The sequence below is a fragment of the Arctopsyche grandis genome, chromosome 12, assembly GCF_051622035.1.
Source record: "Arctopsyche grandis isolate Sample6627 chromosome 12, ASM5162203v2, whole genome shotgun sequence".
Lineage (NCBI taxonomy): Eukaryota > Metazoa > Arthropoda > Insecta > Trichoptera > Hydropsychidae > Arctopsyche > Arctopsyche grandis.
The window spans coordinates 9,807,540-9,824,578 of record NC_135366.1 but is presented as its reverse complement, the minus strand read 5'-3'; the positions used below and the strand labels follow the sequence as shown (position 1 = coordinate 9,824,578).

Genomic DNA, 17,039 nt, shown 5'->3' with positions numbered 1-17,039 from the left:
ACAATGCTCGTATTCGATCCGTATAAAAAACAAAAGGGTAGAATCATAAAGTGGTGTTTAAATGTATGTATGTATGTATGTTATATACATATGTATGTAGATAGATGATTGGTATAATATGAAAGGCAAGTTGAGTTGAGGAGGCATCCATCGGTCGGTCGTAAATCGGCAACGGCCGTCTATTGTTAATAAATATTGAATGAGTGTACATTGAAATAGTGGTAGTATTGAAAAGCTCTGGTGGGAAGGCTGGGCCTCGGTTCGCCGGGGGGGCCCCGGTCCACGGTAGGTGGGGCCTACGGGAACGCCGGCCGGGCCCCTGACTTTTTTCTTGCGCGTTTTTGTCGGACGCGGTCCGTCGTGGACATCACCCGCCAGCCCGGACACCAGCGGCGCCCCCAAACGGGGCCGCCGCCCCCCGACCACGGCGCCCCCATCACCCCCACCATCCCTCGGCACCAACCCCCCCACCGCCGCCGCGCCGACACTCTCACACGACCCACCATCCCAAACGTGACCATCACAACAAAACCGGACACTTGCCACGACGAGCCGGAAAAACGCGCGCTTTCCCGAACCCATATCCATCCAACCGCCCGAAAAGAAAATTCATCCAACCGGCGCACTCTTTTAATTTTTCTTTAATTTTGTCATATACATACAGTGTGTCTGTTATCTATTATTATTATGAGATTCCATTATCGTCGGCGAGTTTTTAGAGTTGGGTAGTTGTGTTGGAGTTAGTGTTGGTTTGTGTGCAACATGTGGCGGCAAACCGGCCCGGTGAGGACATCTGTGAGAAGATCTGAAAAGTGATGTGCTGTTGCATGATGCTGCACTGGTTGCTCGTGGCGATCCTCATCATGCTGTCAATCCTGTCTCCGGCGATCAGGTGAGATCGTGGTCGGATGATGCTCATCGAACACGCTCGATAACGACATAATTGCTCGACAAGTGCTGTGAAAATTGATGAGTGTTGTGTACTTGTATTATGCACGCACGTTGAACACTTTTCCTCGGGAAAATTGCCTTCAATGTGATTCAATTTCACGCGTTTGAAGATGTTTTATGAAAATTTCACTATTTAAAATGTGTCGTGCGTTTTCTTTCGAAAGTTTTCCTTGCATTTTTTATGTAAATAAATAAATAATTTTTAATGAATTATTTTTAAAAAATATGACAGTTTGATATACATACATCAACTTTAACGACGTTTTTGAATAATCTTGAAATTGTCTGATTTATTAAAATTATTAAAATTAATTTAATTATTATTAATATTTTATTAATATTCTAAAATAAAAGAAAGCTAGCTAATTTTATACGGCACGTTATTATAGATCAGTTGAAATTGGTGTTGTTTTAGTACGTCTATGCTATTAAAATTTATTCATCATAAATATTTCGTCGAATTGATTTGTAATATAATTTTATCGACGTATTAATTGATTTTATCTGCGCGTTCGATTGCCCAAGTCAAATTCGACAAATGGGACAAACCCATTATAATACGTATATTGCCTTACACGCTTATAAAATATCGATAATTTGTTTACATTAAATATTAATTAATTAGGCTTTTCCCTTATGTCCGATACGTATACATTATGTCATTGCTTAATTAGTTAATAATCGTTTATGCTAAAAACGGCAATGTTTTCTACACGCGTACGAGCGTGTAAATATTATATGCAAACGTTCGGGCAAACAAAGACTCGCGTCGATTATGTATTATTATACTTTGAACAAATATTTAATTATAAACAGATTCAAAAGTCGTCATTTTATTAATTTGTGTTGTTTTGTTGGAATTATACCTGCGAAACATCCTCACGAACAGGTGGCTTGGCAGTCGTAGCGTCTAATCTCTTATTTATGCATATAACCTACCACTAGAACCATCTATTGCCGACACAATTAATAACTTGCATTCATTTGAATAATGCGTCGTCATATAAATATATATTTATATATGTATATATATATATATATATATATATATATATATATATATATGTGTGTATATATATATATATATATATATATATATATATATATATATATATATACATATATGTATATATATATATATATATATATATATATATATATATATATATATATATATATATATATATATATATACACATATATACATATATACCTATATATATATATATATATATATATATATATATATATATATATATATATATATATATATATATACATATATATACATATATACCTATATATATATATATATATATATATATATATATATATATATATATATATATATATATATATATATGTATATATATATATATATATATATATATATACATATATGTATATATATATACACATATGTATATATACGTATACATAAAATAAATACGTGAACGCACATAATAAAAGTATTCAAAGTTTGTTCGTTTGCACATCAAAAGCTAATTTGAAATTCTGAAAAATTTTTTTTTCGTTTTCAATTATTGCACTTTGGATGCACTCTTACTGCGAAGGATCGTCGTTTGATTAAAAATATTTCGCTGCCCTTCAAACTAAGGGGAGAGAATTTTAAATTATGCATATTTATTCATGGTCCTTTGATCTCGCGATTGCAATGTGAAAAGCTTGAAATTCTTTTTTATCTTTCACATCCTATTTATGCAGTGAAAGTTTTGTTGTAAAAATTCTGTATATACATATGTATATGTACATACATATATACATTTTAAATAACAATTATGATTTGTTGTGAGTTTTTTTATTTGTATTCATTCTACAATTGTACGTATGTATGTACATATGTACATGCTTTGTATCATAACTAAATTATGTTCACAATACATCTTATATCTATTTTAATGGGTACTGATCTACTGATCATATATGTATATACATACATATGTATGTATAACATATCCAAAGAAAATAAATGGGAGCTGAACACTTATTGAAATACAAATAAAATCAAATACCTGCTATAAAACCATTGCCATTTATATATGTATGTGCTCTTATAGTCAATAGTTATAGACAATAAATTGCGGAATTAATTATTTTTAATCAAATTTAAAAACCTCTCTTTTTACCATCCGATCATATACATACAAATGTACATATGTATATACATATATGTACATATGTATTTATGTATGTAGGTATGTATCTCTTCGATTTACTGTCACCGTTACCCAAATGAGATTAAAATAATATACGTTATTAAAAAAAATTAAAAATTATATGCAGGTACGTGCATATTTGGCAATAACGTTCTTTGAATTGTAATAATTGTACAACAAGCCTATGTGCTGTATATACATGCATATTTATTTATTTATTATTTTATAATAATAATAACAATAAAATGACCAGTATGACCTGACAGGTTGCCCCAAAGCGTCACACCAGTCTTACAAAAAATAAAATAACAAAGAAAGAAAATAAAAATTACCATCATTCATGTCATTCAAATATTCTCGTGTTGAATCTCAAGAAACTGACCAGCTCATCAACCTGACAATTGAACAGAATATATATATATATATATATATATATATATATATATATATATATATATATATATATATATATATATATATATATGTATGTATGTAGATATGTATGTACCAATGTATAATTATTTTGATACATAATAACTTTTTTTTTATACTTAAATTTTAAATTTAAATTTCCTTACTTGAATATTTCATTATAATACATGTAATTAATACTTCATTCTTTCAAGTTTCATAAAACCACAAAATTTTTAAATTGCAAAAATGTCATTTATAGTCAGATGCACTTTACCAGACTTCTTATTACACTACATACATATATGTATATGTATACATATATTCCTAGTGTTGCAATTAAAACGTAAACATGTCACAAGCAGGCTACAGGAGTGCGCACAGTGTTTACAGGAGTCGTTGATTGACACGGCGAAGAGGTTAAGCGACCCTGTCTGCGAATCATCGGTCATCAGACTCGATTATATCACCGGGAAGCGTTTGACGAGAGCAAAGTCGTGCTCCAGGCATTGTCAACATTGGGGCCGCACGGTCAACACACGACCGTTTGTAAACACGGCTCGCGGACGTGTCAACAAGCCCCATTGTCAGGGCAAATGTTGACACATCTTTAGGCCAAACAAACAAATATGTATGTATGTACTCCAGTATATATCCGCTCTGTCAACGTTTGCCTTCAAGTTGTACAATAATTGCACTGTGCAATTCGCCGTAGACTCGATTCAAAGTGGCTTCATTAGACTCGGTCTGGATACGAAATTTAATTATTGCATGTTTAGATTATTTTATGGATTTGTTTATTCGTTGAGGAAACGCCCGTTGGCATCTAAATCTTATCATAATGTTCACTTTTTTTTTTTCGTACGGTCGTACATACGAATGCCGCGCGAGAAAATTACACAATGCCTCGACATTTCTCACATATTTACCCTACCCTCTCATATTTATCGTGATATAATTGGCTCGTTATAGTCAACAGGCAAGACAACCCACAGTCATAATTAGCACTAAATACGCCCGAGTACACTGTAAAACGGCACGGCGTGTTCCGGAAAAACTGAACCAATTAAAAAAATTAAACGAATGTAAGATATGGAATTGAAAAAAATGATTGTGATTTTCACTGGTGAATGAAATCAGTGGGCTTTATTTTTTTTTTTGTAGAAGGGGAATGATGTAACTTAAGTGAATGGGACCATCACATCAATGAAGATCATCAAAATGCAGGTTTATTTCTTATGGGCTTTAGGCATTAAATTTAATTTTATAGAAATTATAGGAAATGAATCTAATGGAAATTTATAAATTGCTGGAAATGTATAAAGCGCGTCTTTATTGGTGTTGTTTGATTATATTATTTCTATGATCATTTTTTCTTAATTATATTTGACTAATTAGGATTAATTTTTGTGTATTTTCGCCGATTTGCATTCTTTAAAATATTTTTTGTGATGGTTTCCACATCGATTACTATTTATATGAGTAAATACGTATGTTCATAAGAACATCATAAATTCAGATAAAATAAAATAAAATAAAAACTTGGCAAATCTGAGTTTTGATATATTTATATCACACCAATGCTGACGTTTCCAAAAACAGGCATTATTTCCTACTCCATCTTCGAATTAAAAATGGAATTTGATAAATTGGGACATACCTACATATCTATAAATTTATAAATGTATATAAATATATTAATAATTTAATAATATACAATTAAATTATTATTTATATAAATATTAATAAAATTTATATTTTTGTAATCAAAAATTATAATAAATTATTTATTTATTCATATAAATAAACATAATATATTTACTATAGACCAATTTGGATCAATCAATCTTGATTATGCCAAAATTATCGAAAACACTAAAACATAAAACAGTTCTTTAAAAATGCATAGATAGATGACAAAATAGACGGTGGGCTCGATTAATCTGTAACTCACCAAAATCTATAACAATGGTAATCATTTACATACATGGCACTTTTAATTGGTTTGTAAAAAAGTACGTAATTGTAATTCGCTCTAATTTATATAAATCCAACTATTTCCTTAAAGGACCTTGTTATCAGAGTTCATACCCAAATTAAGTATATATTTTTAATAAAAAAAATAATTTCATTGGCTAATGTGTGTACACATATACATATGTATAGACCAATCGAACCAGTAGTAAATTATCAAAGTTTTAAAAATCGTAACATTAATCCACGTCATGTACAACAACTGAAATAGCCAAGCGGTGCATTCCGGTTACCGGATATCGAGAATATATAAATAAACACCGGGAAAAAAAAGTTTGGAATGAAAAGTTCGTCGTAATTGTAATGCACGAGAATCAGAGGATCCGTATATTCTGGTCCACGGCTCTGGGTAATAAAAGCTCGATAAGTGGCGACAGTAGCGAGATAAAAGCTGCGCAGCTTACCGCGATAAGCTTTCGGGTGAACGAGAAAAAAGCTTTATGGTTCCGCGGTGGAGAAGTCGGGCTAACAAATTGCGGGTCCGGGTCTGTGACAGCATTCCACCTGCATTCTCGGGTCGAGGGGCCCGTGGGAAAACCGGGGTCCCGGGCACAGGCCGCGACTCCGGCATGCGTACCCCTGGCCCCGAGGACGACCAAAAAATTCCGGTCGCAAAGTGGGCTCGTCATCATCATCATCGTCCTTCTCTTCCCGTGACAATGACGCTCTCTCGCGCAATTAACATCCCCGCAAAATGGACGCAATAAATCGCAAAACAATGCCAATGTCATCGTCGACAGGCATACCCGTATAATGGGCCTAATATTGTCCGCATGCTTTGCTCGTAGAAATGTGTGCTAACTCTGGAAATGTTTATTTTTTTTATTTATTTTACATATATACCAGGAAGGCCTTACAGGTGAACCCCAATGCGCCTTCCTAGCCAATTACAAACAATGCAGCAGATGCACTCAGAAAAATTCAATCGAGGTCAGCTTATGGGATCGAACTCGGTGCCTCTCGGTGTTAAGCAGAAACTTAACGACCGAGCTATGCTGCTGGCTAATGTGTAAATTCCACCAGTTTCCAATCTCATGCTAGGAAATCCTAAGTGAAATAGTGAATTTTTCTATTTACAATTGTATCTAAATTTGTAAGATGTTGAAAACATTTTTTTTTTTATCATTTGTATTTGAATATGAATTCTCACTTTGATATTGTTTGTTGATCAAAGCGTGTAATCCCCCATTGGTTGATAAAAATATTAAAATATCTCACATGTAATCGTTTACTAAATCTTTTACCTTTTTTGCATAATTAATTATTTATACTAAGAAAATTATTATGTTATCAAATAATAAAATTCATTTACGTATTTGGAGATTGATTTTTCAATGCAAGATTGGTATCATTCAATTGGTTGTTTTTTCACTAAATTGTAGCATCTTCTTTGTTTTATTCTGCTCTTTTGAGAATGTATTTTTACTATATCTCGGTACGTACGTATTTTTGCTTTATCTGTGTAATAGGTGAAGTTTTTTTTACAATATGAAATGTGATTGTTTGTTTTTTTTAGACGTGTTTTCTACTGGATATTTTTTGCATTAAGTAGTGTAATAAATTATAAAATTCTCCCTGATAATTCACTAATTTTATACTTATAATTTTAAAAGGCGGAATTCATATGAAAATTAAAAATATTAACCATAGGCAAATATCATATTATTATGTTGTAATTTATTACAGATAAATTTATCTGCAACATACAATTACTCGACACGGTGGGTTTCTAAGTATTGAAAATTATCTCATTTTTAATCTGTATTCTGGATTTACCATATACATAAAAGTTTTTTATTTATACGTAATTCAATGCCATTATGATTAAATAATAATATTTTTAGGTTTAATGTGGTAGATATTGTATGTATTTATTAGCGTTCCTTTCACTACTCCTTTTATGTTAATTCTTAGAATGAGTATTTCCTTCAGAAACATTAATATCGCATATGACTAAATAAAAGATAAATACATAAAAGACAACGAATGACTGTTGTAAAATCATCAATGAGTCAAATCTTTTGCTGAAGTTTTCCGGCTTTTCTTTACCCGTTCACACGCGCTCTAGTCACAATGCTATCAATGCGATTTAACTGTTATTTATACAACACGGATAATGGAAAAAAGTCGTTCGACTCCAATGTTAATGTCCTGATAATATTTAAACTATGTGTGATAAGACAAAGACGTTATCGTTTCCGTTCGAAAACACACTATTTACACGGGGAGTGTTCGCGTACTGATTTCACCGGATTCTCCTTTATTTGTTCGACGTTAATCACCAAATTCTTCAATGATCCCACGACCCGAAATCTCTGAAACGTTTCTGTCAATTGAAATATGATTAAACGACGCGGATTAGCGGATCGCATAAATAAAGACGATTTAGTGACCGCGAGTCGATATCCTTTGGCACACAAACACGACACGTTCACGAAACCGGCTTCGATTAATCAGAGTCACGAAACGGTACCGAGTTGGTGTATCTTGGGATATAAGATGCGGGGAAAAAATGTGTAACTATCTGACAAACGCTACTTTACAGACGTACAAAATTAGGTGCGACAAATTACGGCCGATTTCCATCTGACAGTGGTTTTCATTTCGGTTTGGCGGCTAACGAGCGATCCGTTCGGGCTTTTGAAAAATGGGTCAACTTTTTAATTGGCACCAATGACAAATCGTCAGTCTAGCCTAGTTTCAGATTACGCGCTCGGATCGATCGTTTGATTCATCGAGATCATTTCCGCCGTCGTTGTACATTGACACTGTTCGATTTCGTAGCTTGAATAATCGACGTCTTCAATTTTATCAATTTAATTTAATTATAATCGCAAACGTTCACTCGAAGAGTGTTTGTAGCAGCTTAATATGTAGTCGAGGGTTTAGTTGTAACTTTTGGTTTAAATATCGAGAATTCGATATCATTCGACGAATTGTATGTTACATTTTTTTTTATATAAAACACTTATGTTGAATAAATTTTGAATAAATCTTATTTGTAGAGCATTTGTGATTGATTGATTTAAAATTAAAGATAAAATTTCAATTAATAAAATCTTGCTTTCATAAACGTACATAAATATGTTAAATTAATTTTTTTATGTATTAATTTTGAAGTATTTGAATAAATAATCAACAAATTGAATCTATGAAAATTAAAGCAAATTTCAAAGTCAATATATGTATGTATATTTAGTAGACAATAGAGCTTTGTTGTACAATTAGAATATATAACAAAATTTGCTTATTGTAAAAGTGAATGGAAATCTTTAATATTTCTTTAAGTTTAATTGCTCTACGGCAGATTATCGTTGAAGAATGTCTTATAGATGATTTTGTTAAAATAACGTTTTATATTATACAATAATAAAATTAAAGTATGCTTGTAAAAACTCCAATCACATTGAAGATATCAAATTCGTTTATTTAAAAACGATATTTTTTGCGTGTTTGGATGGATTGATGTTTGGTTATCCTTAAATCTTATTGGAATGCTCATTTTCGTAGTATTTTATTGTTTGTTGTTATTTTGATAGTCTTTATTTAAGTTATTCTATAGTGATTTGTAGAATTATGGCTTGTAAGAGATTTTACGATAATTTTTAACATTGTCAATATAATTCCGACAAAGTTTCCATAAATCGTTATCAAAAATTTACAACGACCCCGTTATAAATAAAAGCGGATTCGAAGTCACGCATCTTTGTAAAATTTGTTTATTGACGCCAGTTTGGACCGAGCGGAAATAATTAATAAATTTTTATTAATATTAATAAATCAGTGTCGATAATTCACGGTTATTAAGGAAAATATACACGCATCGACCATTAGTCAAATTCGTAGATCGCGTTTTTGTAAGTACATATTTTATGGCATTACTCTGTGTTTGTTTGTCGTAAAAATATTTAACATTTCGTGCCGCAACATTTACCGTCCAACAATTTATATGACTATTTTACGAAATTTGCATATTTTCTTAATGAAAATTAAATTTTGGCGGCTTTGATAATTGTGCAAGTTCGCTAGAGAAAATCGACATTTTTTTTACTCAACAAATCATAATTTTCAAATTAACCAATTTTACATACTCGTACCAAATGATATATAATTTTGTTAATTTATGCGACGGGAAATATTTTTATGTTTGAAATGTTGTATGGACGAAAGTATTTGAATTTCAACTGTCTGTTCAGGTGCGAGCAGGTGGATGAAGTTGCCGGTGGATGTCACGCAGTTCCAGGACTGTCACGCATCCAAAGAAGAATTTGTTCGAAGACGCCTTCGGCTGCTGCGGCAGCTCTTGAAGGTCTGAAGACGGCAGTTCGAGAGTGTCAACATCAACTTCGATGGCATCGATGGAATTGCTCTTCATTAGCTCCTAAGAAACTTAATCCTCATTCGTCAGTCATGTTGCAAAGAGGTATGTGCTACTTTTACATTATCTCATTTATTTTTTTCATCAAATTTGTATTTTCAAACCACTTTTTATATAGAGATGTAAATGAAAATGGTCTATTTTATCTTAAATTTCGTAAAGCAATTTAATTTGACAGTCGTATATCATAATTTTTTAGTTCAATCAAAGAAGATGGAGAATATTTTAAGATGAATAATGTAAAATTTGGGCATTAATCCAATTCCTTTATTCAATTGATGTATTACAAGTAAATCCTGTACAAATCAATACTTAAGCCGTTATATTTGAAAGTTTCGGAAGTCCAATTTTAATTTCCAAAAACGTTATTTCTGTTCGACTAATTCACAAATAGCTATCATTTATTTTAATTTGATATGACCAGAATCTCAGAAAACATAATAAACGTATTATATGCCACCAGCATTTTCAAATATTGTTAAACGCAAAACATTACATATATGTAATGTTTTTCGAGATATTGCTTGAAATAAGGAAAGTGGACTTATGCCACTCTCAATTATAACTGCTCATATGCGAGTTAAATAATTAATAAATAAAATATACTTCAAATTAAAGATTTAACAATATGTATCTTAGACATATGTGTGTACATGCTGAACAAACGTATTAAAGGCCAACAGTATTTTTAAATATTGTTAAACACAAAACATTATATTTAATGTTTTGCGAGATATTTCTCGAAATAAAGAAAGTGGACTTAAGCCACTTTTAATATTATAACGGCTCATTTGTCGAAAAGCCAAACATTTCATACTACAATAGAAATTGAATGTCATCATTCAACTAATATTACATAAAATCTTTAAATCTCCGTATACGTTCCTCTTAAGTACATGCATATACATACATACATATACATATATGTACTTATGGTGGATGATTTTAATTGTAATGACAAATCATTATAAACGATTCTAAGCTCATGAATATTTTTTTTCTTAAACATGTTTAATGTTAAATTATTAATATATTTAGAACGGAACATTTAGACGATTTTTGTTTACAAATAATTTAATATTCAAATGCGTAGACAAGAATGCACTCGCGTGCAAAAGATGCACCGTCAGTCAGATAGTCGGTCTGTTTAGGAATTCGACAAAAAAGCGTCAAAATCTCGCTGGAAAACGAATCTCGCATATACATATATTAGGCACCTATTCAACGTGTACGTATGTATGTAAGTGTGTTTAAAGTCTTTTGTAGCGCAGCCACCCACGGCCATTGTTTGCCAGCATCGACGTGTATTAATCACGAATCGGTTCCGCTGACCCTATAAATGCCGAAAAACCGGGTTCCGAGAACCATTAAGGGCGGAGCGTCCACACTCGCCGAATAATTATGATATGTGTGTTGTGCGCACACGGACACAACAGCTGTTGACGTACAAATTTACGAGGGCCGAAAAACACCTTCAAGGTGTCCCTCCAGGTGTGGGTACCCCTGGGCCCCTTTCAGACGCGATTTCACGCTCTTCGCTGTAGGTCTTCGAGATGAGAGACGGAGCTCCTCTCCTCACCCACCCATTCATTCGCCACGATTTTCGATGAAAAATGTCTCCCGAGAGACCGCATGTCCTCAAACCGTTTTAAGCTATTCATAATTTTCGTCAGATACATACATATATATTCAGATGTACATACATACATATGTAGTATGAATCGTTTACCCATTTTTTTTAAAACTAACCACAAAGTTAATCGATCAAATAATTTTATACCCATGTATGCTTATTTATTAACAGTCAATATTTGTATTGTCAATACTTATGTACATATGTACTACATTCATAGTTTGCTTCAGTTGTAAATTTTGTATGGTTAATCCATCAAAAAAATTTTTTTTTCAATAATATTGATTGCGCGGTTTTAGCACGGTTTCCCAAGGAATTGTATAGTAATTTTGTATTTTGCGTTTATTTTTATAAAAATATGATATCTCATATATTTACTATGTGTACATACATAGGTTATACCCAAACTATTTACAAAACGTATCTATGTACATGTGTGTATACAAATTTCTCGATCTTCGATTTCATCAAAATCTTGGACTTTCGAACGACCAGATAATACAATTGCACTCAAAGAAACATGGGATGCTGTATACGCGGCATAACAAGGGAAGATAGGAAACGGAATGCGTGGGTGAAAAGTATTATGAGATTAGTATGTGTGTATGTATATATGCATATAGGGGAGAGAGTTAAGATATTTAAATGGCAATGGGTGGGTCACGTGACTAGAAAAATGGACCAGAGAAGTGCTAGAATGGTACCCGAGAGAATGTGAATGTAGACAGAGAATGTGAGGGTAAAAGGAAGATGGGTAGACGAAATTGGGAAAATTTGTGGGATAAGATGGATGAGAGTTGTGTAAAATACTATATGTTTAAAATACTATATAGTAAACAGTATATGATCGCTATTTCAAGCAAATGAGTGCATCATAAGTGCCTTTAATTTCTTTGCAGTATTTAATACTATTTATATTTTCCTATACATATTCGAACAAGAATTACAGCTGTTGAACCTCAACTAGATGGATTATTTTTTTTATATATAATTAAATGAGAAACCAAATACATAGTTCATAAAAATATAATATTTTCATATACAGTGGTCTATTAATGGATTTTTAGCTTTGTTTCAAATTTCAACCGCCGTTTGACTGAAAATGATTCAAAAATCGATATATCGGTGCATTAATGTTTTTATTGCCGAATTTAAGTTTGATTTTCGATATAATAGACGTACTTCATGAATATAAATAATTAATTAAAATATATACATATATGAATTCTGTTATATGATGTTGCTAATTGACTTTACTCTCGGCATGGTAATAAAATTAAATCAATTCGTGCTGAAATTATGTCGTAAATTTAGGATACGTTAGGATGGCGAGGGGGTGGGTCGAGGGGAAATATTACGGGGGAGGAGAGAAAAGAGCATAAATAAACACCTTTAAATCATGCACTTCACCGCTGGAGTCCCATCTTACGCTACCTTTTTTTCGAATAAAATGTGTTAACAGCTCATTTTAACATAAACCTGAACATATTTCACGTAGCTTTCGGTCAGGATCTTCAATAAAGATATCCTTGTAACGGCCATAAAACCCCGAGGTGGCATCTCGCATCCTGCGCTACCCCCATGGACGCCAAAACAACTATAAAAACATTTTTAACAACTTGGAAATAAGATGAAATGGGGAAAAAAATCAACGAGACAAGGAGGCCAATATTAAATGTGTCAAGGTGAATGCGCATGTATAATATTATACATAAACTATTAGTTTTAAACGTCACTAAATTATACTCTGGCACGATCGATATCATCGATATTTAGTCATGAAATTAAATTCCGAATTTGTTTATTGTTCTGATAAAATATTTATTTTGCTTGATTTTACGTAAAGGCACTGTCAATCAAATTGTATGTGCACGTCATTGACATTTCTATTAGTGTGAAAAAATCTGTTGAACATTCGTATTCGCTTGTTTGAAGAGTCTACCTGGAGGTCCTTTATGTCAACTTCACACCTTTCTTGACTGACAATATGTGAAAGTAAATCAGGTGAGGTTTTCAGATTTCTGGGACAGTTAAGTGCCCGTGACTGATGCTCCCAGCGGAACTAATTCTAGCCCCTTGTGACATTCCAGCTCTTCCCTTCTCCTCCCCCAGGCTCTCGTTATTCCATTGTGCTATACGGATTTTTTTTTCGCTTCCTCATTATCTCCTTTTTTATTGAATCATTCACTAAACGACTTTTTCAATAGCACATGCACGTGTGCCGTGATGGGGCATTTCACAGATTCCAAAATCTCAAATATTTTCCTATTAAGACATTCTCGATTTATATACGGAACACTTTTCAAAAGTTGTATGATGACCACACAAGATATTTCGTATTATTTTAATAGCGTTTCGATAACGGATTAAATATGAAAATTATGACATATTCCGATTTTCCATACAGCCTACAGTTATTACGTCCTCTATTTATTTTTTTAATCGATTCCATTTGAATAAATATCAAATTTAGCTTAATTAACCATTAATGAACTCAATAATAATAATTGCAATTAAAATTTGATGATCATTTTATAAATAAGTTTTAATTATTATTTAAATCTAATATTACATATGTAGATGGCTAATGCTAATTTTAAGCTTGCTTCAAATTATCTATATTACAGTATTAAATTAATAACATGCTATTATTATATGATGTTTAATATTTTTTAAACGTTTTGTTTGGACGTGCGTTAACTTGACCGTATCGCGGATAAAAACGATCATAAAATCGTCTTTAGCGAGATCATAACTCAAGATAATGTCGATTTGTAAAAAAGTGCACGCTTGCGAACGTCATATTTTATCTCGAATGCGTTTCGAAAAATTTCTTATAAATAATTTATTTATACGCGATTGTTTTCAAATCGATAACTATATCAAACCCTTTATGGGTCGATTGAGTTCATCGTTAAAGCGCAAATCTTTCATATTTCAAAGAAAAATAAAGATAAAAGTTTGACGTTCAACTAACCGATCATCAGTGGACATGTACGATCTCTTCAACCCATTCGCAACCGCGATCGATCATATCTGCGATATAATTTCAAATTAAAATGTTATTTGTCATGCGATTTGAGATACCCTACATTGGTGAAATCTGTATGTATTGAATCTTCACGCTCGATTTACCACTTCATATTGTTCGAACACATTCGACAAGTCTGACATTTGACAAAAGGATATGTGAGTTCTTGTCAAGACAATGCTGGACGGTTTCAAAACGTTTCGTTGTTATATTGCCTCTTGCTCTTCGTCGACTTTCCACACGGATCTTCGGTGTCGTCTCGATCTGCTGAAAATGCAACTGAGCGTTTAATCGATCGTTGTCGACGTGGCTTACCAGAGACCCGATTAAGATCAGTGCACGTCTGCTGTAGTGGTGGACGGATAGATTCATCTAGATCTGTAGTCTACCCCCGTTTGGAAAATATGAGTAGAATTCGGTCGTGCTACAGTTCGGCGGAGTGACGCAGCCACATTCCTGCAACTCAATGGGTCCAAGTTTCATAACGGATGCCATTCCAAAATGTCTGATCCATGTGACATCTCATTTTTACGACGTCTCCGTATACATGGTACCATCACTCCTTTACGCCGTGAGAAAAACTCCACTTATAATAATTGCTCGTAATTTATTTTTCGCGTCCACTGAAAGCGTTTTGCGTCTTTTTTGCACATATGTACACGTGTGTATACATTTTCCTTACATTTCATATAATATATATAAAAACGGACGCGAAGTATGTATATGGGTATGTATGTGGCGGACGCGTGGACAAGTATATAGATTTCAAAAAAACAAATTTTAGAATACCAGGAGTAAACGTTATGCATAGGGATGTAGCGTGACGACTGATCGTGTCAAGAAGACACGAGGAAGCGGGTAACGGGAAAGTGGGGTAGCGGGGAAACGGGTTGTGAGAAAGTGGGTGGGGTGTGGAACATCTGATATGTGCTCCTGATATTGAACACATAACTTGGAACGGGTGACGTCAGCTTCAGATACGCCCAAGCATGTGCGAGAGCGTACACACATACACACATCCACAAAGAAACACACACACGTTCATTCATAATTTCAAACGGGTGAACGGATTGGATCGGCGAGCGTGTAATGCGCGCACTCAACTTTATTAGCGCGCCTATAAATTACCAAACATTATATTTATATATAACATATAACTTTATTTAAATTCGTGTATCAATTCCTTTCTGAAATCAACGGGCACAACACTAGTGCTATTATAAAAGCATTTCAATAAAATTAAATACAGATAATTCTTGTTCGTATTTTTTGTTAGTTAAAAACTGTGTGGAAAATTCTATTTACATTTTTATGAGGTTCGTTTGAATGTGTCATTGAAAGCACTACTGCAGTTTACACTGGTATAGTGCAGGGATTTGATTGTTATAAACTAAATATATTCACCCTAACGATTTAACCACTTCCCACGGGTCAATTAAGACGTCTGAGCCAGATCACGTTTTTTGAGGTGATACAAGCGATAGTGTTTTACCCCTTTGTAAATCCGTAGGGCGATACTATCGGGGTGAATTAATTATCTACATTTGACAAAGGGCCAGATTAAAACAAGCGAGATACGGAGGGAGAGAGACAGGGATGGGAGGGAGAACCCGCACACCCACACGCGCACACGAGCCGGCAAACCCGTCGACTAATCTACGGACAAACATCTCGTTAATAGCAAGATGGAGTGGACATTGAGACTTTTCTTCGGTCGAGTGCGCTTTCAACATGCGAAACACGTACGGCAGTCAAAGGTCGAGAGCGGGGAGACAAAGGGGGGCAGGTTCGTGTCCCGCTGGGAAGAATGGCGATTTAACACCATAAACCTGTGAAAACAGGCACGTGCGATAAGGGAATCTTTATAGAGTAGCTCTCCAAGTCGAGAGGGTCATCTTGCGCTCGACTGCCCACGTAGGCTCGACGCGATTATATTACATACAATTTATACCTATGTACGTAAGGTACTCGCTGATATTTGTATACACAATCTAACTACGTCTACATTTGTACATGTTGATCGGCTTTGCCTAATTTGATTATTCAAGTCTATTTAATAACAAGAAAAAAATTTAAACATTTAAAATTTTTAAAAAACAATGCCGATAATTCGAATATTTTTAAAATATACCTATGTATATATGTATATACGTATGTATGTATCAAATGCATGCCTTGAAAATGTCCCTATATTTATCGCACAGCCTTTCTTGCGTGTGTACGAGCAGGATACTGCTCGGGAACTAGGTGACGTCATACCGAGTCCGCTTTATCCTACTCGCGCTCAAATAAGTAAGACTGTGCGACAAAAACAGGGAGATTTGTATGTATGTATATGTTACAATTATATTAATTTGTATATATGTAGATACTATCGGCAACTTGAAAATTATCAATTAAATGAGTTTTCTCAAAATGTAATCT

At 33.4% G+C, this 17,039-nt stretch overlaps 1 protein-coding gene across 1 annotated transcript in view; it reads left to right on the top strand.

Moving 5' to 3' along the window:
* Window positions 1-7,913: 7,913 nt before the first annotated feature.
* The window catches only part of LOC143920420 (protein Wnt-10b-like), a 31,331-nt gene continuing 22,205 nt past the window's right edge, over window positions 7,914-17,039 (top strand). The window contains exons 1-3 of the mRNA XM_077443305.1: window positions 7,914-8,049; window positions 8,133-8,256; window positions 9,770-9,996. Coding sequence (XP_077299431.1) covers window positions 7,914-8,049; window positions 8,133-8,256; window positions 9,770-9,996 — 487 coding nt within the window. The remainder of the gene's footprint in view (window positions 8,050-8,132; window positions 8,257-9,769; window positions 9,997-17,039) is intronic.